Consider the following 19,426-nt stretch of genomic DNA (forward strand, 5'->3'; position numbering starts at 1 on the left):
GCCCCTGTCTATGTAACGGGTGTGCTTCTCATGAAGTATGGAATTAGCTTTTAGGTACACACATCGGTTCCTTGGGAGTTTGGTTGCTGCCTGGAGGGGACAGAAACCCACCCAAAGGCGGGCAGAGCACAGGGACAGAGGGGCATCGCCCAAGTGCAGCTGCGGAAATGCAGCCGCCTCACCGCATTCGGGAAGTCACCAGACCACTTCTCCCTCTTTCTCAAGCCCCTAGTTCCTCTTCCTGCTTCTCTCTGTTCTTCTGTCCTATTTTCCAGGCTTGGATTCTGCTCTCTCCTAATATTAGTTTACAAAGCGGCCTTGGGGACGCACCGTGCCACGTCCTGCCCCGTCTCTCTAGGTCTCTGTGGTCGCAGCGCCCACCAACGTCAGCAGGGAGCTTCTGTCTCTTAGTCCAATTCCCGAGAAAGGGGGCTAGCCTCATCAGATGTCCTTCCTGGTCCCAGCCACTGGGGCTTGGCAACGAGGTCATCTCACCCAGACACGGCCATTTAAGGCCTCCTCCGTCGGCACCGTCTGGGCCCCGGCGTGTGGGTGGGAGTGGGGAGGAGGCGCTTCCAAGAGGCGGGCATGGTGGGCTGGCACCGCAGATGGGGCCGGAGTCGCTGGGAGCCCAGTGAGTTTCCTCCGTGCGCCCTGACGTGGGAGACTGTGTGTGGGTGACCAAGGTGGGGACACCAAGACAGGCATGGAGGCGAGGTGACCTCGCAGGGGGCTTTGCTGCCCTGAGGCCCTCGCTGGTCAGCTGCCAGCCTTTTATGGGAAACCCTGAACCAGAGAAAACAGCCGCATTTCTGAGTCCTTCCTGTCCTTTCTTATTTTTTATCTCTGTATATAATTAATTTACTTTTATAAAGGGGGCAATTGCTTTGTCTTCTTTTGTGGTGGAGGGGAAACTGTCAGAAGCCATTATAACTACTATATATTCCTGAAAGGAAGATTTGTGGTGGGAGATGGGCCTCATTTATCTAAAAACTCTTCTTATAATGTAATATGGAAGGAGAGAGAGCAGCAGGGTCGGTGAGTTAAGGGAGTTCCCCAAGCGGGCCCTTGTAATGGCTCACCCACCGTTTTCTCATTGGGTGTATTTTTATGGAGCCAGTTGGGAATCGCACACACCATACCCACGCGTTATTTTGGTGTCCAGGTCCCGTTCCTGTCCATGCACGGACGAGGGAGAGGCTGGAGGTGACGTGGGAGAAGATGAGCAAGTCCAAGCACAATGGCGTGGACCCCGAGGAGGTGGTGGAGCAGTGCGGCATCGACACGGTCCGCCTCTACCTCCTCTTCGCCGCCCCTCCGGAGAAGGACATCTTGTGGGACGTGAAGAGTGAGTCGGCCGCTTCTCCCCGGCCCGCCCCCTTCGTGGTCCGCCTCAGGCGCGGAAGGCTCTCCCCTAAGCAGGGGCCTTCGCTGAAGACACTGGCAGAGGATCCGAGGGATGGGTTCAGGGGAGCGAGCAGCAGCTCACTCCCTTCTTAGCCCAGGACGGGGCCCTTCATAGCCCGGTGTCTCCAATGAATGAGCGTCCCGTTCACGTGGGGAGCTCGCTGCTTCACGGGTTCCCAGTCCTCACCCCCGACCTGCGGACCCGGCCCCCGAGGTGGCCCAGGAGCCCGCCTCTCGCAGGCCTGCGCAGTTTTGATGCTGCTCCCACGAGGACCACCTTGAGAATGTGTCCTCGGAGCCCGATGGCTTCCCTGCTGCCCCTCAGCCCACTGCGGTCGCCAGGGGCCCGTCCGCTCTTGATCTGCCCCGAAGGGTTTTCTCCAGCACAGTGGCATCGGGCCTCACTGACCCAGAACGCCCGACCGGGGCCTGACCCTGATGTTGCCCGTGACCTCTCTGCACCCCAGCAGCCTCCAGAGCCCCTCAGGGGACAGTACCCTCTCCAGAATCATTGAGATCTGACACAGCAGGAAGTCAAATAATCTTGGATTTATGATCTTATTATATATACATATTATATACTTACAAACAATGAATTATATTTAATACACACATTACATATTTAATATGTATAGTGTGTGATATACATAGATACTTATCAATAGCATATAATAGAATATGTAAAATAGTCTGGCTGGTCTAGAATAAACCAGGGCTGATTCACTTTTCCTTGGTGTGGCCTGCGCCCCGTGTTGCGATGGGAGATGCAGGCAGGTGTCTGGGATCACCATTGAGTTTGAAGTCTCATTTCTGGTGAGGAGAGCGGCCCGGATGCCAGTCCTGGAACTGGGGGCCTTAGAACCCCAAGGATGAGAAAGTACAGACCTGCAGGCACAGATCTGTGCTCCCCGCCCCCCACCCCTGCAGGGTGGCCTCCAGGAAGCTGTTTCTGACAAGCCTTCTGGAGGGTTCTGTGTGTATTGGACTTACGAACACCTAGTCCAGTAGCCAAAGCGTAGAAGATGGGCTGGGCCTGCATTTGGCTAACGTGGTGACCCAGGGCTGTGCGAGAGGGTCCTTCAACTTCTCTGTAAATCAGATCAGCACCTAGATTTGATGAACACGTTTGCAATAGGTGATACACGCACATCTGGCCGGGACGGGGCCGCGGCCAGCGTGGTCTGCGTACCGCCGCCACTGCGTGTTCCCTGCCCAGGCGGGAGGAATCCGCTATGTCCCCAAGCACTCTGAGCACCGCAGGCACTTCCGTCCTGGCAAGCTGTCTTTATCCAGGAGGAGCGCAGGGCGCATACCCTGGCCCAAGCTCCTGAGCTTGCCATGGGCCCGGGATGGTCAGCGGGGAGCTCTGCATGCAACCCTGCCGCCCAGCGCTGAGTACCGGGGTTCTGAGGCCTGATGGAATCCATCCGGCTGGAGTTCCCAGACACGGGGAGCCAAAGAGGACCCTTCCCCTGCCCTTGGGTGCACCCGCTGGGGCGCAATGATACGTGTCTCCACTTCACAGGTGCTTTTCTCGTCTTATTTATAACCCGATCGGTCATTCTCACGTGTCTCCCTTTCTCATTTCCTGACCCCGACCTCAGCCGACGCACTCCCTGGCGTGCTGAGGTGGCAGCAGCGTCTTTGGTCCCTGGTGACCCGATTCATCGAGGCCAGGGCGTCCGGGGAAGTGCCCAAACCGCAGCTGCTGAGCAGCGAGGAGAAAGCCGAGGCCCGGAAGCTCTGGGAGCACAAGAACTCGGTCATCTCTCAGGTCAGAAACGTTCCAGGGGACACCGGTGGCTTCTGTAAGTGGCACGCGGGGTCGGTGTGGCCCACCCGCCCTCGGGGTGGGCCCTTGTGGGTCTTCTCCCTTCTTACGGTGGCCCCACTTGCCTTGAACAATCGATCCTACGGCTTTGCTCTTCCGCCGAGGCGGAGGGAATGTACAACTGTCCTCGTGGGCAGAGCTGCTGTTGGGGGCGGCTCCCTGAGCTCCCGCATTTGTCCGTCCTGCACCTCAGCGAGCCGCCCGCTGCCCAAGTCTCCATAACCGAACACATGCAGGCGGGGGCCACGGCAGGGTCATGCCGGTGACGCGCTACATGTCCTGTATCAGCAGAAACAGAACTCGAAAGTCGAAGGGGGCGTCAGGAGACCGTCTTCTTTAGCAATGTCATTTTACAGAGGGGGACAGGGATGAGGCGCAGAGAGGGCAAACGTCTTGCGGAACCAAGAGACTAGCTCCCTGTTCCCTGATGCTCAGCCTAAGTGGGGACTTGCCCGCTCAGTGACTTTGTTACACAATGTCCGTGAGAGTTATTGTGGATTAATTTTTGCAAATAAATGACTTGTTCCTGCTCCCTTCTTAAAGAATAGTACATTGTTATCTAAATCATTTCAAAAGATTCTTCATTGATAACAGAACCCTTTACATTTTTTTTTTTAATCTAAGAGTCTGCTATAAAACAGTGACATTCGTCTTTTTAAGAACTTTGTAAAAAATGCCGCATGTCTCTGAATGAAGGCAGGCTTTGGAAATCTGCGGCCATTTTTAATGGATACCAGATACCCCAAATGCTCCTGAGGTTGAATTTTGTTTTTCAGATTCAAACGTATAAAGTCAGCCAAAGCCGCTTATCTGGACTCTGATAACTGGCGGCATTGAAGGAGCAGGGCCTTTCCTCCCCGGTTTGTGTAACCTGAGGGGCCCTGGGTCCAGCACGGTCTCCCTCGGTGACACTCCTCCGGCTGTCGCTTCGCCCTCGGTCCGCTGGTGTGGGGAACAGAGTGCACTGAATGGCGTTCTGTCATCTGAGTGACGACTGAGTGATTGTTTTCCTACCACATAGTTTCTCTGTGGATTTGGCCCGTCCTCCGGTTCTGTCAGATAATAGAATTGGGCTATTTCAACAACTCGGGAACTCTTGGCATCTTAAAGATGTGCCGTGTTTGTGCGTCCTTGCCCATGGTCACAATGGAAAGGCGCACAAACAGGAACAGGCTGACAGAGCGTATTAGCGTTCTCATGTTGACTTCATATTTGAAAACGCGAGACTTGTCCCGTGCACTAGCGATCCTCCGTGCGGATTAAAGCCACGGAACCAAGGAGAAGTGGCTTCCTTTACGCCATCCCCTGTTTACTGCTGTTCTGATGTTTGCTCTTCTGTGGGTCTTGCCCCCATTCAGTGTTTTCTGAAGGCCATACCAGGAACGCCAACCCTGTCCCAGCTCCGGGGGAAGAGGGACGACCTTGAGTCATGGGAACAACACTGGCGTCATTTTAACTCTTTGTGCCAATGAGACATTATCGTGATTATTTGAGAAAGCGCATACATTGATAAACACTCTGATTGCATTCATTTAATTTCACATTTTTGCATAATTTAGTTGTGTGTGTGTGTGTGTGTGTGTGTAAAGCGTAAGGAATTTCAATAGTAACTCCACGTTTACCCGCAGGTGACCGCCCACTTCACAGAGGACTTCTCACTGAACTCAGCCATCTCTCACCTGATGGGGCTCAGCAGCGCCCTCTTGGTAGGTGGCCTGCCTGCCCTCATTTGCTGGCAGCAGAGGAGAGGGGAGGTTTCTGCCCCAGGGTGAGGTGGCCTCCAGGATCTCTGGCCGGGGGGCAGGGAGCCCACCACGGTGTCACCTTCTCAGTGTGGCTCTGTTCTGTTAAAGCAGCATTTTTTCCCTAGAGTCGCAACCTAGTTTTATAGCTGGAAGATTCTTAAAGATTATCTGGTCCAAACCCCCTCCCCCATAGTTTGGTGATGAGGACACAGGCCCAGGGAGCTTAGAGGACATGTCCGGCCGACGTGCCATCGCCAGGAGCAGATGGGGCCTCTGTGCCTTCCTGCTCCCACTCTCCAAGTGAACGCCGCATTGACACTGGCGTTTTACATGTGCCACGCCTGGCCAGCCCAACCTGTCGACGCTGAGGACAGATGCCGGCCCTCGTGGCTCTTCTGGCCACGCGAGGGACTGAGGCAAGTGGTTGGCCATTTGGACAAGAAAAAAAAGTGCACATTAAAACTATCAACAAATGCTCTTTACAATGACGCCCTCCCTAGGCTTCTAAGAACAATGGAAGAAATTGGGAAATTTGGCTACTAAAAGCTTACCATTTTTAGCATATGCAACATGCCATATTAAAGGACAGATAAAATATGGGGAAGACAGTTTTAACAAATATGTCCAACAAAAAGTTACTGTCCTTTTTTTAAAATATTTTTTTTATTGTCCAAATATATTTGTCTCTATTTTCCTGCCACCACTTCTCCCTGCCCCACCTACCCCGACCTCCCACTCTCGATCCTTCCCCACTTTGGCTTTGTCCACGGGTCCTTTATACAGGTTCCTTGACTTGACCCTTCCCCTTCTTTTCCCCGTGACTCCCCTCTTCCTTCCCTCTCAACTCTCCTTAGTGTATAAAAAGCTCTTACATATTAATATGAAAATACCTAAAAATGGTCAAAAGATGTGAAAAGATAATTCATAAAAGAAGAGAGAGAAATAGCCAATAAAGTTATGGCCAAAAAAAATCAGCCCTGCTAATTATTTTGAAATGCAAATTAAAAATGAGCTGCTATTTTTATTCCCATCACATGTGCAGAGACTGTGAAACATAACTATTCTTCACGCTGTTGCCAAGACAGGGTGCACGAGGTTGCTGCAGTCTGGCCGGGAAGCTGTCCAGCTGTGAGGTTGCCTGGGGCTGTAAATAATCCCGTGACCCAGGGTGTTCTCTGTCAGGTGATTTATAATCACTGAGACTTGGAACCCCAAATGTCCTCCGGGGGGGAAATGGTGAAATGACTTAATGTCATGTTAGCGAGAAGGAAACGTGCCACCACGTTAGCATCAGGACATTAACTAAAAACACACGACACAGACGTGTCCACATGGAAAAACCCCAGTCGTGAAACGTCATGTGTGTGAGTGTGGATGTCCCCATATTTTTGCATTTTTGGAGACTGGCATACAACACACTGGATCTTGTTTTCCTGGGTGGTACAATGGTGAGTGGGTTTGTATTTCGCAAAGTTCCTGAGCCGAGTGTGCGTTGTTTTTTTAATCAGGAAAAGGGAGCACATAGTATAGAAAAATTAAATTAAGAAATGAAATTTCTGCTCCCTGGCAGTGTGCCCTGCCCACAGCCCTTACCCGACGGGGTTGTATCCAAATCCCTTAGACGGTTTGTCGGCGGTCACGCTGCGATGGGAAAAACTGCATCCCCCCGTGCACAGCACCGTCCCCGAACCCCGACATGGTCCCCGGCCGGACGCTGCCCGAGCCGGTGCTGTGGGGATTGTAACGGAGCCCTGGTCGGTTACTAACTCCACGTCCAGGCCCCCTCTCCTGTCCAGAGAATGGGCGGGTGGGACCGAAAGTCCCACGTTTCTAGTCACCACGGCTTGGTCTTTCTGGTCACCAGCCCAGGAGCTATTCAGGAGCCCACCCAGAGCCTCCGAATTGAACAGAAGACGCCCTGTCTCTCAGGAAATTCCGAGGGGTTTAGGACCGCTGTGCTGGGAGCCAGGGACGGGGACCGGTGGATGTTTCTCTGTTATTTCACACATGTATCAATGCATTACTACGAAAGCCATGGATAATGTGTTTGGCCTCTCTATTCCCAAAAATACATCATGAGGGCCCTGACTTTTCATTTTAACAAGTGTGTAAAATTCAACCAAACTTGCTTTTGTCACAGGGTATTAGAAGCACCACGTACTGAGCAGCACAACCACATGGGGCTAGTTTTTACCGTGACTTGCTCAGGGCCTCGGTCAAATCCTTTTAGCGACATTCTCCCCGCAGCCACCTCGGGACCGCCCGTGTCCCTTCCAGGCCGCTGGCCGACCACACCCCCCCTCAAGCCCAGGTGTGCTGGCCACCCCTCCCCCCACCTGTCGAGTCCTGTGACACCCTTGAATCCTTTGCTGGTTCCCCCGGGTGACTGTCAGCGCCTGGAGGGCAGAGACATTTATCCTGTCAAATATAATAAAAATATTCTGGACATTTTATCCCTAAAACCAGGCATCTGGTAGGCACGTCATAAATCGAACGGGGGTGACGGAGCTGATCAGCCGCACCTCAGGCAGAAGCTGTGTCGGCAGTAAGAGAATGGGGGCCCCTGGGGGAGCGCAGGGCCCCTGCTGTGGAGGCTCCCCTTGCAGAGCCTTTGGGCGCCCTCTCTGCGTTTCTTGTGGGTCCCGTGCACCCAGGAAGCCTAGCCGAGGGGTTTAGACTTTCGCGCCGAAAGAAGACCACGCTAGGTTGTAATCTGGACGTGGCACTTGGATAACCATGTACCCGGGGCAGGTTCCTGCCCCTGTAACCCTCGGCTGCCTCCTCTGTCCCGCGGGGTAAGGATGCCGCCCTCGCAGGGTGGCTGTGGGAGCCGAGTGAGTTAGCGTCAGACTGAGGGCGTAGGAAACGCTCCCTGAATGGTAATGTGCTTGTCGCTGCTGCTCAAGCTGTTTTTAATAGTGTCATTAGTGGGGAAAGCTCTTTGTCCAGAGCCAGAGCAGCCGGTCCGGAGGGTTCCTGCCGGCTGCGGCGGGTCTGGACGGGGACGTGCCCGCGGTGGTGCCTGCCGCGCCGCTCCCGTGCGTCCTCACGCTGCCCTTTCCTTCCTCAGCAAGCCTCGCAGGCGGTCGTCCTCCACAGCCGCGAGTTTGAGGACGCCCTGGGCGCCCTGCTGGCGATGGCTGCTCCGATGGCCCCCCACATCACCTCCGAGCTCTGGGCAGGTAGGTGAGCCAGTCCTTGCCGGGCCTGTGGCTCCTCCTCAGAACGCACTCGAGGCTCTTGCCGAACGGGGGGCATGTGCCTCCGCAGCCCCGCTGAGTGCCCGGTCCCGGCGGCGCAGTGGTCCCAGGCGGGAATGGAAACGAAGCGGGAATAGAAATGGAAGGTGCTGTGCAGGTGGCTGTGCTGGGCTCGGTTCCCCAAACTTTGTACTCAGTGGTCCCCTGAGCCTCCTGGGACGTTTTACAGGAGCTTGTGGGAGACATAACGCTTTTATCTGGGGCCTCTGAGAAGGAGCAGACCGCACAGCAGCCCTTCCCAGGCGTGTGGGCCACGAGCTGTGAGGTGTCGCACGGAACGCATCAGTTCCTGAAATAGGAACTTTGGCCACACACTCTGCAAAACACGTCATTAAGCAGAAGCTTGCGGGGTTCAAGTCTCTCTTTCAAAGACTAAGGTGAGCTGAAAAGACACGGAACCACGAGAAGGAAGTGGTGGCGTTTGTGCTGTCCTGGCCGGCTCCCAGTGACGAGAAAGCCCCTCCTGGGTGTGTGAGGCTGTGGTGCGTTCTGAAGTAATTATCTAGAAGGAAAGGGAGCTGAGGCGGTAATGGCAGAAACTTCGTGAGGCTTGAACAGGTTCCAAGAGTGAAAGCAAAGGAGGGAAGGAATGACAAGAATAAGCAGCATTCAGGATGCTACACAGGCAGACAGACACGACATTCGAGGAGCAGGCGTGAGATGCTAGGAAATGGCTTCACCAAAGAATGAGACTGCTCTGATCATCAGAAAAACCGAAGCCCAAAGAGGGACCTATATCTAGGGAAACAAAATGAGCACAACCCTGAAAGTCTTCCGCTGGAGCCCGGCTCTGCATGCGCCGCGTTCCCAGTCGGGGGTGGGCGGCCCCCCGGCCAGGTGGAGGTGCCAGGGGTCTCAGATGCGCACACTTCTTCGGGGTCAGCAGTCTTGGTCCAAGGCCTTGAGGGTCTCGGCTGACTCCGATGAGCCTGCAGTTTTGTTGGCGTCCTCCAGCCACAAGCCACAGGAACACGCTCGTTTGAACAAGTCAGGTTTATTACGAGGGGGAGCCGTGGGCTTCTGCAGTCAGAGGCCGGAGGGCGGTGGCCCCCCTCCCATCCATGTCCTTGGGATTGCCCGGCTGGACGAGGCACGGCGGGGTCAGGCGCCCCTGCGTCCCCACATCTGCCACGTGTGCGCGCGTGCGTGTGTGTGTGTGTGAAGACGGACACCGGTGGGAGGCCTGCCGTCCACAGAAGCCAGGGCCGCCGGGCACGCTCTTCCGAGTGGCACTTCTGAGCGCTCGGGGTGGGAGAGGGGTCTTGGGTCTTGATTCGGCTCTTTCGCAGGAAGGTCAGCGACAGCAGCTCTCCCAGACGAGGGAACTAAAGGGGGTAGGCCATGGGCCAGGCGGGCCTCGCATGGTGGCCTTGTGTGCCAGGCCTTGCGCTTCCCGGCCTGCGTGCAGACTTCGTGAGCTTCCCGAAGGCCAGCCCTCGACCTTGTCATGTAAAGAAACCATTGTGTTTGCCATGCAAATGGTAGGTGTTTTTACTTCCCTATAAAGAGCTGGGAGGCACAAACACTACGTAGGCCTCCAGGAGTGAGTTTCTGTTCCTCTCCCGGAGGATGGCCCCACGCCTATCTATAGGGAACCGCTGGCAGGGGCCCAGGCGGCTATAAATAAGCATCCTGATCACTCCAGGAAGGCCGGGCTTCCTCATTTTTTTTAAGTGGAATTTGTAACAGCCTCTGCCCAGAACATTTGTGTCCAAGGTCCTTCCATCTGCCAGGCATCCTGTACAAGGCCATGTGGAGGCTTTGGAGTCCTTCCCAGTGCAGCTGGGTCGCAAGACAGGCCACCCTGGGCCAGGCTGCTCAGATAAAGAAATGATGCTCTCCCTCTGTGACCCCTGCCTTCTGTTCAGACAGGAGTCTTCACAGGAGCCCTTCTGAGGCGCATCTGTTAGAAACGGGGCGGGTTCGCCGGTGAGCTCGGGAATCCGGGGGCCCAGCCGGGCCCAGGTGAACCTGTCTGGTTCCCGCTGGATCCGCAGACCCTGGGGGGCCATCGCGTCCCTCCGTTGCCTGGGCAGCACAGGGCGACAGGGGTGCCAGATAGGAAGACATGCAAAGCTGTGACAAGTAACTCATGATACTAATGCCGGAGATAAGGCAGGAAAATGGGCCAGTGCTGCTCGGAGTGGCCCCTGGCTGGACCTGCCTGTGACAGCCCACGACAAGGTAAAGAGCCTGCCACTGAGCACACAGTCGAGGCAGGATGGCCGTTGCCTTGGGTAGCGAGACTTTCTCAATGGAAGACGCAGCGTGTTGGTTGATTTGCGTATGGGCCCAGGTTTTTTTCCTCCGCACAGGCAGACACATTGGGGAGCTTTGCAGTGAACAGTCCTGAAACCATCTCGGGGATAGTATTTGTAAAAGAAAAATCACGAACCAGTAACGAAGAGGATTTGTTGAATAAAACTGAGTTAGTGTTTTTTTCATACTATACACAAACTAAAGTTCAGATAGAAATAAGAGTTAAGTAGGGGAGGAAATGAAACCTTGAAAAGAAACCGGAAGAAAAATCTTGAATGGATCTTACGTCATGGGAAAAATTTATTCTTAAGTAAAGTTTTATTTTTTCAAATTACGAAAGTACTAAATGCTCCTTTTGAAAACCTATTAAATGTTTAAAAAAGGAGAAAAGAAGGTCCCTCCTATTTCTCCCTCCCAGGGATAACCCCTGCTACTATTCTGATTTATTTCCTTCCAACCTTTTATCTGTTCATATAGATTTTTATATCATTTCTTATTTTTTAAAAAAACATTTTATTTATTTTTAGAGAGAGGGGCAGGGAGGAAGAAAGAGGGAGAGAAACGTCAGTGTGTGAGAGATACATGGATCAGTTGCCTCTTGTGCTCCCCCAACCAGGGACCCGGCCCACAACCCCGGCACGTTCCTCGACCGGGAATCGAGCCAGCGACCCTTTGGTTCACAGGCTGGCAGTATGAGTGAAAGGCCTGGTGAGGGGAGGCCCTGAGACCATAGGTATTCATGGGCCAGACAGGAAGTGAGCGCAATTTGGGCTTTGGGACTCTGCTCTCACGAGCACAAGGCATCCATCCCTTCACGCACAGAACACACAGACCCAGTTGAGCCAGCAGCCGTGCCTTTCCAAACGCACGCTCCATGAAGCCTGTCCATGTGTCTTCACAGCCCTGGGCGCTGTCCGAGGAAAAAGCCGCCTGTCACCTGGGAGGATAAACCAGGCAGGAGCAGGAGGGGAGCAGCCGGTAGGCGCTGCAAGGCCGTGGTGTGGCCTCGGGAGCTGCCTTGGTCCGCCCAGCCCGGCTGAGCTGGGGTGCGCACTTTCTGTCCAGCCGCACGGAGCCTGGCGTGCGCTCACTGACGGTCTCCCTGCCTTGATGTTGCAGGCCTGGCACTGGTGCCCCGGAAGCTGTGCACGCACTATGCTTGGGACGCCGGCGTGCTGCTCCAGCCGTGGCCGGCCGTGGACCCGCAGTTCCTGCAGCAGCCCGACGTGGTGCAGATGGCCGTGCTGGTGAGTGGCTGTCTCCCACACGGGGCCAGCCTGCCAGGGGGCGGGTCCCGTCACCTGGGAGGCCTCCCTGGTCTGCCCAGCCCCCAGCCCAACCTCCTGCCTGTCAGGGCACCATGCCGAACCCCTGTGCAGGCCTGCGTTCTGTCTCCCTGCGATCTCGGTCGGTGCCATGGCCAGACACGGGAGCCGCGGCAGCGCCCAGTGCAGCGCAGCTCAGCTCAGCTGTGCCTACGTTCTCTGGCCTCTGTGCCCACGATGCGGGCTGTGCCCGATCCAAGGGTTGCAGAGCCTGGACCCACCGCCTCGTCTTCACAGAGCTTAGCGCCCAGTGGGGGACCGTCTCGGGGCACATGAGTTGTCACACACTCAGGGGGTTCACGAAGCCTCGAGGTTAAGATGTAAGAGCTTGGGAGTCCGACCATCCTTGCCTAAGTCTGTTGTGCAAAATACTTGATTTCTCTGAGCCTCAGTTTCCTCAGTTAGAAAATGGAAGCGAACACAGCGTCCGCCTCACCTGGTTGTTGAAAGAACGCAATGGGATCGTGCCAGGAGGCGCTTAGCCTGCTCTGGGCACACTAACGCAAACCCGGTGGCCCGCGGTGAGCGCTGACCGAGGGCGCGGCAGTGCCCTAAGAACCGGCCAGGTACCAGCTCAGCGACCTGCCCAGCAGCCCTGATGTGATCCGCACCTCCCCGACGGCAGGCGTGCCACTAACCCCGTGTCCCAGGCGAGGAAATGGTGGCAGCCTCGGGCTTCACCGCTCGCTTGGTGAGTGCTGACTGCCGCCAGCGTCAGCATCGCGCCCCCGGCAGTTGGCTCGTGGGAGAAGGCATCATCGTGAGGAAGGGGCCACGGGACCTCGGCTCTGAAGGAGGAGTATTCCCTTTGTGGAGAAAAGGAGCAAAGGCAGGGAAAGTCCTCAGCAGCGCTGGGACGGTGAGCCTTGCGGTGGCGCAGGGGCACAGCAGGGCAGCGCTAGAGAGGAGTTGGGGCCGTCAGGGGGTCTGCGCTGCGCACAGGGAGGATCTGCCTGCTGGGGGGCGCCTTGGAGGGGGAGTGGGGCTCTCCCGCACGCGCTGCAGCTTCCCGGTCTGTAAAATGGGGGCTGCGACGGCAGGGGCCTCATCCCCCGACACTCCCCTCCCGTCGGTGCGCAGTGGCGCCTGGGGCAGGGGAAAGCCCGCGAGAACGAGGCTGAGGCCCTGGGTGGACAGGGCCAGTGATGACATGGAGGTGGTAAAGGCAGAGGGCCACCAAGTGGGGACTGGAAACTTCTCTAATGTCTGACAGGCGCTGTTGAGATTTGAAAGTGCTTCTTCCCCTCTGGGCCCCTGCAGGCCAAGCCCTGAGCAGTCTGCTGTTGCTCGTTCAGCGGGCGCCCCGTGCTCAGGAGGGGGGAGCGTGACTGAGACCCCCTCGCCCAGGAAAGACTGCCCTGGAGAGGCTGCTCAGAGGCGTCCTGGGGAGCCTGAGACCATGAGCGGTGCCCGGGGCAGCGTGGGGAGACCCCCTGGGCACCCATGGCACACCCAGAGGTCACCACGCCCTCTGTGTTGGCAGGAATGACCCAACTCCTGCGGACAGGCCTCGCCAGTGACGGCCCGGGAGCAGCCCCGGCTCCGGGGAAGCACGGAGGCCGCCTGGGCCGCCAACCCAGCAGGGTCGGTGCAGAGCTGAGGCTGTGCGTCGAAGGGGTCGTGGCAGGGCTCGCTCCTGCCGCCCTGGCCGGCAATGCTGACAAAGGCAGAGGACGTAAGACAGCGAGCTGGTCTCTGGACAGAGGTTCTGTCACTTTCTTCCCTCACCCTCCCAGGGGGCTCTGTCCTCAAAGTAGACAAAACTGAGGCCCAAGGTCCCACCGCTTAGGAGTTCAGTCCTGAGGGCCACCCAGAGTCTGTCCCTCGTAGGAACACGCTCTTTCCCCACCACGACCCCAGGAGGCCTCACCCTGGGCCTCTTTCCTAAAAAGAGAGTAAGAACCGAGATGGGAAGGCCAGTACATGGGTTCGTTATCAAATGCACGTCCCGAGAATTGCATGTTTGGGGTTCCCGGGACTTCACGAGGGACGTGGATTTTGTGTGATGGGGTGAGAGGTCCCTTCGAAGGTCTCAGTCAAACCCAGCACATGGCCTTGAAAGAAGGCAGCTTCTCATGATGTAGAAACAGGAAGGGAAAGCGACCAGCGTCCTTCAAACAGCACATCTGAGCTCCACGGCTTTGGAACACAAAGGCCCTGCACTGTGGAGTCTCACACTTTTATTTTAAAAACCCAACATTTCAGGATATTTCAGGAAACAATGCTTTGTCTCCCCTGCGGTAATCCAGGCGAATGCAACCAATAAACAGGACACTGAGTTTTACAAAAATCTGAAAAAATGAAGTGGGTGGTTAAGGAATGCTTGATGATAGGCTTTTTGTTGAAACTTGAGAAATTATTCTGAGTAACTGTTCGTAACACAGGGACTATTTTCCAAGCGAGAAACGAGTGTTAGTGGAAGAAATCTAAGTGTTCTTACGGGAACAGTTAGAGGATTTGAAGGACGGCTGTTCAGGCACCGTGTGGACCATGGGGCCACTTCCTCGGCGGCAGTATCAGTGCGTATTTGGCGTGAAGGTTGTCCGTATGGCGCTGGTATTCAGTGAGCGCCTGCTGACGTCTGGAACTGCACGGGTCCATTTGCTTTAAGCAAGGAAGTTGTTCACGTGATGTGGGTCCAGTTTCCAAGTCCTCGCCAAGCGCCCCCTCTGGGGGCCAGTCATCAGAAAGGGAGGGTGACTGGGGTCCCCAGAAGGTAGTCCCCTGGAGGCCCAGGTGAAATCCTCAGGGCACCCCCTGTGGCTGGATCTGAACTTAGACTTGATCCCCAGTGACACAGTTACCCCTCTCGCCCGGGAAACGGCCGAAGCCTGTTTCTGGGGCATGATTTCCACCGTGGCTGTGACCGGTGCTGCCCTTCCCTCCTCCCTGTCCCTCCTCCCCGCCCCCACACAGCAGGCCCTTTGCAGGAAGTGGGGTTTGGTAGTGGCTGCCTGCCCCTCTCAGTATTCTCTGTCTCTGGCTTATCTCCTCAGATCAACAACAAAGCCTGCGGCAAAGTCCCTGTGCCCCAGCAAGTGGCCCGGGACCAGGATAAAGTGCACGAGCTCGTTCTTCAAAGTGAGCTGGGCGCCAGACATTTGCAGGGGCGAAGCATCAAGAAAGCCTTTCTCTCCCCCAGAACGGCCCTCATCAACTTCCTGGTGCAGGAGTGACGTGGAGGGGCAGGGACCACGAGGGCCTCTGAGGGACTTCCGTGGAGGCCTGGGCGCCAGGAAGACGTGCTGGCCCAGGGGCAGGGGAAAGACATGTCTTGAACATCTACCTTCATGCCTCTGGGGCGTGGCCTGGTGCAAGGGTGAGGGTGGGCAGAGGGGGAGAAGGAGGGCGCCTGCCGCGCCCCACCCCCACTGCGTGCCGGGGGCGGGGGGCCGCCTGCCCCCATGTGAAGCCCGCGGAGCTGCTGCTGGGTGGAAGTGAGAATGAGCGCCTTGCCTCTCGAGCAGCCAGGATGCCTCTGGATCCCAGAAATTGTGCTGCCTTCGGCGCACCCCAGGAACAGGAGGGTAAACTGAGCCACCACACGAGGTGCAGGAACAGCGTGGACAGGCGACAGGGCCTGGGCTCCTCGCCTTCAGGCTCCACGGGAAAGCCATTTGGGTCATGTCCAAATACCCAGTAGGTAGAACGGACACTGGAGTCCTCCGAGGTTGCTCTGAACCAAAAGGCAGTGGGGCCAGTCCCTCTGCCAGCGTCCCCGCGGCTCCTCGGGTCCGCCCTGCAGGTCACGCCCGCCCCAGCTGCCGGACCTGCTCTGCCCGGAGGAGGAGCCGCTCTTGCTAACACTCCCTCGGGACAGACAGTGTGCTGTGTAGTGGGGGGGAACCAAGCCGCTTCCAGTCTCAGAGGGAACCAGTCTCGGAGCCCACCGCCGGCTGCTCACGTGGGCCCCAGATGGCGAGGCCGCCGCTGAGACCATCCCCAGAGCCAGCCACTGGGAAGAGCACCGTGTCACCACAGAGACGTGGGATGGATGCCGCTGGGGCGTTGCCGCCTGTGTTCAAGCCGCAGCAGCCTGGCTGCCAAGGACAGGGTCAGGAAGGGACCTGTGTTGTTGACATGTTAGGATAATCCTGGTTTTATGTCAAGTCAGTGATTCGGTGCTCTTACCAGAACCAGCCAAAGGCACTGATAAATATTTTATGGAGAAAGCGGAGGAGAATCTAGCTGTTTTGTGAGGCTAAAGATCTATACTTGTTCTCTGATGCTACTTTTCTGAAGTAGCCTCCGATGCAGCCCCCTTGCAGTTCAGCAGTTAACAGATGACTTCTTTTAATGTAATAAAATGTTTGTCATGTATGACTTCGGGACATCTGTGTGATCTTGGAATAGCCACCATACCCCCGTTGTGGGAGTTAATGAGGAACGGATTGAGTTAGTCCGTCACTATCAGAAGCCTTGGCTGTGCGCCCAACTCCACGTGGAAGTCATAAAGTGAGATGCGCGGGGAACAGTCAGGGTCTTTACCAACAGCAGTTAAGTCACTGGTTCTCGAACTTGGCTCAAACTTGGTATTGTGCCTGGTCGCCATGCCCAGAAATCCTGATTGAATGAACTGAGGTGCTCCTGAGCAGCAAGGGAACCGCCACATTAATTGCTGCCTTTGAACCAAGATGTTTGACTAGTCCTTCCTCTCCCTGATCTTCAGCTTTGGCGGGATGAGTTGGGTCCAGAAATGAAACAGGACGAAGCGAGTTGGGGAAGATCGGGACCAGAGGGGAAGGCAGGGGCCAGAACTCTCAAGCAGGTATTTAGGACGTTCCCAGAGCTGGCGTGAGGACACGCAACCCCATTCCATGTGCCAGCAAATGTGTATTAAATATAAACAAACAGATGAGGTTATTTAGTATGAGGAGTAAGGACTGTTTTTGCTTGTCTTGTTTATTCCGAAAGTAAGCCAAGCGGTCCTGAGCTCGTCTACAAGATGAGGGTAGGGAGCCCTTTGTTTGCGCATGGCCTCAAGGCTACTGGATTGACCAGCCTGGCTGTGGAGAACTTTTTCTCCAAGAGGATAAAGCTTTTGAAAACGAGAGCTCAGTGGTACTAAGAGATAGTATAATGGAAAAACCGAACAGAGAGCCTGCTCCCTGGGGGCGTGGGGGTGGGGTCGGAAATGATCTCAGTTCTTTATTAACTGCCTTCATTAGGTCAGAAGCGGGGCTCGACAAGTTCGCTTGCATTATGTCATCTCATTCCCACAAAAACCCTAGAGGGAAGGAAGTATTCTCTCATAAAGATGAAGAAACCCAGGCTCTGAGCTGCAGGAATTTGCTCAGTTTCCACAGCTGACAAGTAGAAGACCCAGGCTCCACGGCCACGTCTCCTGGCCTCCAGACCCCTTACGGCGCCCCTCTGTGGCCAAGTCCCCTCACCTAACCTTGCGTGAGGTGTGACGGGCAGGGGAGTTGAGGTGTTGGCCGAAAGCCGGCATTTTGAGCCGAGTCTGGCTGGGCCTGCCTTCCTGTGAGGGCCCCAGTTCTGGAAAGCTGGGAAATCACCACCGTGTCCTCGGGGCAGGGACAGGTGGTAGCAGAGAGGCCAAGGGCACAGTGGTGGTTCCATAGGGCCCGGGGTGCCGCCACACCAGTGGGAGGCGCCGGCTCCGGGTCAATGTCGGCATTGTTTCTATAGGAGAAATGAATGGAGCCGGGCTGTGCACTGGGAAGTGGTGCCCAGGAAGCCCCAGAGCAACTAGCACCACAGGAGCAGCCCACTGTCTGCCAAGGAAATGGAATCGTGAGACCCGAAAACGGCGCGTGGGGAAACCACACAGCCGTGCTTCATCCCCAGCTACATACACGCCTGAGGGAACCGGTTAAGAAAAACAGGGCGGTGTTTAAAAAAATAAACTGGTACACATGGGGATGTGCTCATCAATAAAGACGTATACATACACGATGCAATTCCGACTTGCGAAGAGAAAAAGGATATTTGCCCACAGAGCACTGGTTAAGAGTCCTGCAAGTTATTTTTTTCCTTCTGTTTACTTTTGCGCATGTTCTGATTTTCCTTGGCCAAGTAGTATTTCAATAATGGGAAGACAACATCAAACTGTACGATTGTGTGATGCTCCCAATGAGCCAAGGACGTGTCCCCAGGGTGTCTCCTTTCCCTCCCAGTCAAGGCGTCCAGCTGCCCATGGAGCCGTGCCCCCCGCCAGGAAAAGACACGCCTTGTGTTGTGGAAGGGGGAACCGGGAGCAGCCAAACCAGCCCCCGTGAAGGGACTGTGGTTCCTCAGCGTGGGCAGGCGTGGGGGGCTCCCTCTCGCCACTCAGGCTGAAGATCTTGCAGCCTGAGGACGATGGAAGAGCAGAAAGTAACACCCCCTTCCCGGGACTTCTCTGTTCCTGGTGGACAAAGCAATATGGCGGACAGAGCCAAGGGCGCCAGCTCTGGAGTCAGCCGGACTGAGGCTCTGCGACCAAGTGACTAGGTCACTTAAAACCTCGTGGCCTAGGCAAGCCACGGAACCTCTGGGAAGCTTTGTCTCCTCAGCTGCACAGAGGAGTGAAAATAACAAGGATCTTGGGTATGAGGATAAAATGAGACAATGTGTGTGTAAAGCATGTGCCTCTTCTGAGCTCTCAACCAACCGAAGTGGCTTGTTAATGGTTAGCCTTGCCTGAGGAAGAAGAGGCAGGTGTCTGGGATGGGATTATCTTTGGCTGAAAAGAAGGGGACGTTTAGGAGAAGCGGCACCCAGGTGCGAATGCCAATCCTGGCCGACAGAGCCTGTGGAAGAAAAAGATTTAACTGGTAAACTCGGAGGCTTGGGGCCCCGTGGCAGAACCTTCCTCATTATAGGGTAGTGTCCCCTCAGGCCCCGTCAGCTGTCCCTCCTGTTCGGGCTCCAGCCTCCTGGCTGGTTTCTGGGAGCCCCACCCGTGGGACAGCAGCGTCTCTCTGGTGCTGGAGGCCTTTTCCGTAAGGGGTTGCCCAGGGCCTGACGAGAATTCCGGAAGTTCCCAAACCTCCTCCAGGCCCTGCGATGGGCACCTGCTTCTGCCTGAGGACACGTGGGATTGTGACATGGGAACAGTGAGCCAGGGACAGGAGTCCAAGAGTTGGAAACCGTGGCCGTGAGCGCAGCCGAGGGTGCCTGGGGCACCCGGAGTAGAGGGTTTCCCTGGGTGGTCCCTGTGTCTTTCCCTCGACAGCAGTGGCTGGAAGGGGGCCTTGCGGTTGCCTAGGGGCCTCTTGACCGAATGGATTGGCCACCATTCTTGTGGCCTCTGCAGCCTGGGCTTTGGACTTAGTGACCTATGGCCTGAGGCCGCTGGGAGCAGAGGGCTCCGCGGCGTGAGCTGGAGGAGGTTTGGGGCCAAGTGGGGAGGCCCACCAGAGACCCGTGCAAGTCCAGCGCCTCCTGACAGGCTAGTGTCCAGTGAAGATGGCCTCCAAACGGAAAGCCGAGCATCAGAAGCTGGCTTTGGTTTTTGTTTACAGGTGTTTGGTTCCTGAGCTGAGCCCCCCAGGGAGGGGTTACAAGACCACTAGTGCGCGCGGAAGTGTGCAGCATGCAGCTGGCTGGCTGCCCTTCCTGCTGGGCTGGGGGGGGGGGGGCACGGCTCCTGCC

General features: G+C 56.0%; 1 protein-coding gene across 1 annotated transcript in view; it reads left to right on the forward strand.

Annotated features, from left to right (window-relative positions):
• Positions 1–15,133, forward strand: part of LARS2 (leucyl-tRNA synthetase 2, mitochondrial) — a 110,933-nt gene extending 95,800 nt beyond the window's left edge. The window contains exons 16-21 of the mRNA XM_054594801.1: positions 1,166–1,348; positions 3,012–3,181; positions 4,867–4,944; positions 8,054–8,165; positions 11,622–11,749; positions 14,824–15,133. Coding sequence (XP_054450776.1) covers positions 1,166–1,348; positions 3,012–3,181; positions 4,867–4,944; positions 8,054–8,165; positions 11,622–11,749; positions 14,824–15,003 — 851 coding nt within the window. The 3' untranslated portion in view covers positions 15,004–15,133. The remainder of the gene's footprint in view (positions 1–1,165; positions 1,349–3,011; positions 3,182–4,866; positions 4,945–8,053; positions 8,166–11,621; positions 11,750–14,823) is intronic.
• Positions 15,134–19,426: the final 4,293 nt, after the last annotated feature.

The sequence above is a fragment of the Pteronotus mesoamericanus genome, unplaced genomic scaffold, assembly GCF_021234165.1.
Source record: "Pteronotus mesoamericanus isolate MK-2021 breed Mesoamerican mustached bat unplaced genomic scaffold, CSHL_Meso_final scaffold_533, whole genome shotgun sequence".
Taxonomy (NCBI): Eukaryota; Metazoa; Chordata; class Mammalia; order Chiroptera; family Mormoopidae; genus Pteronotus; species Pteronotus mesoamericanus.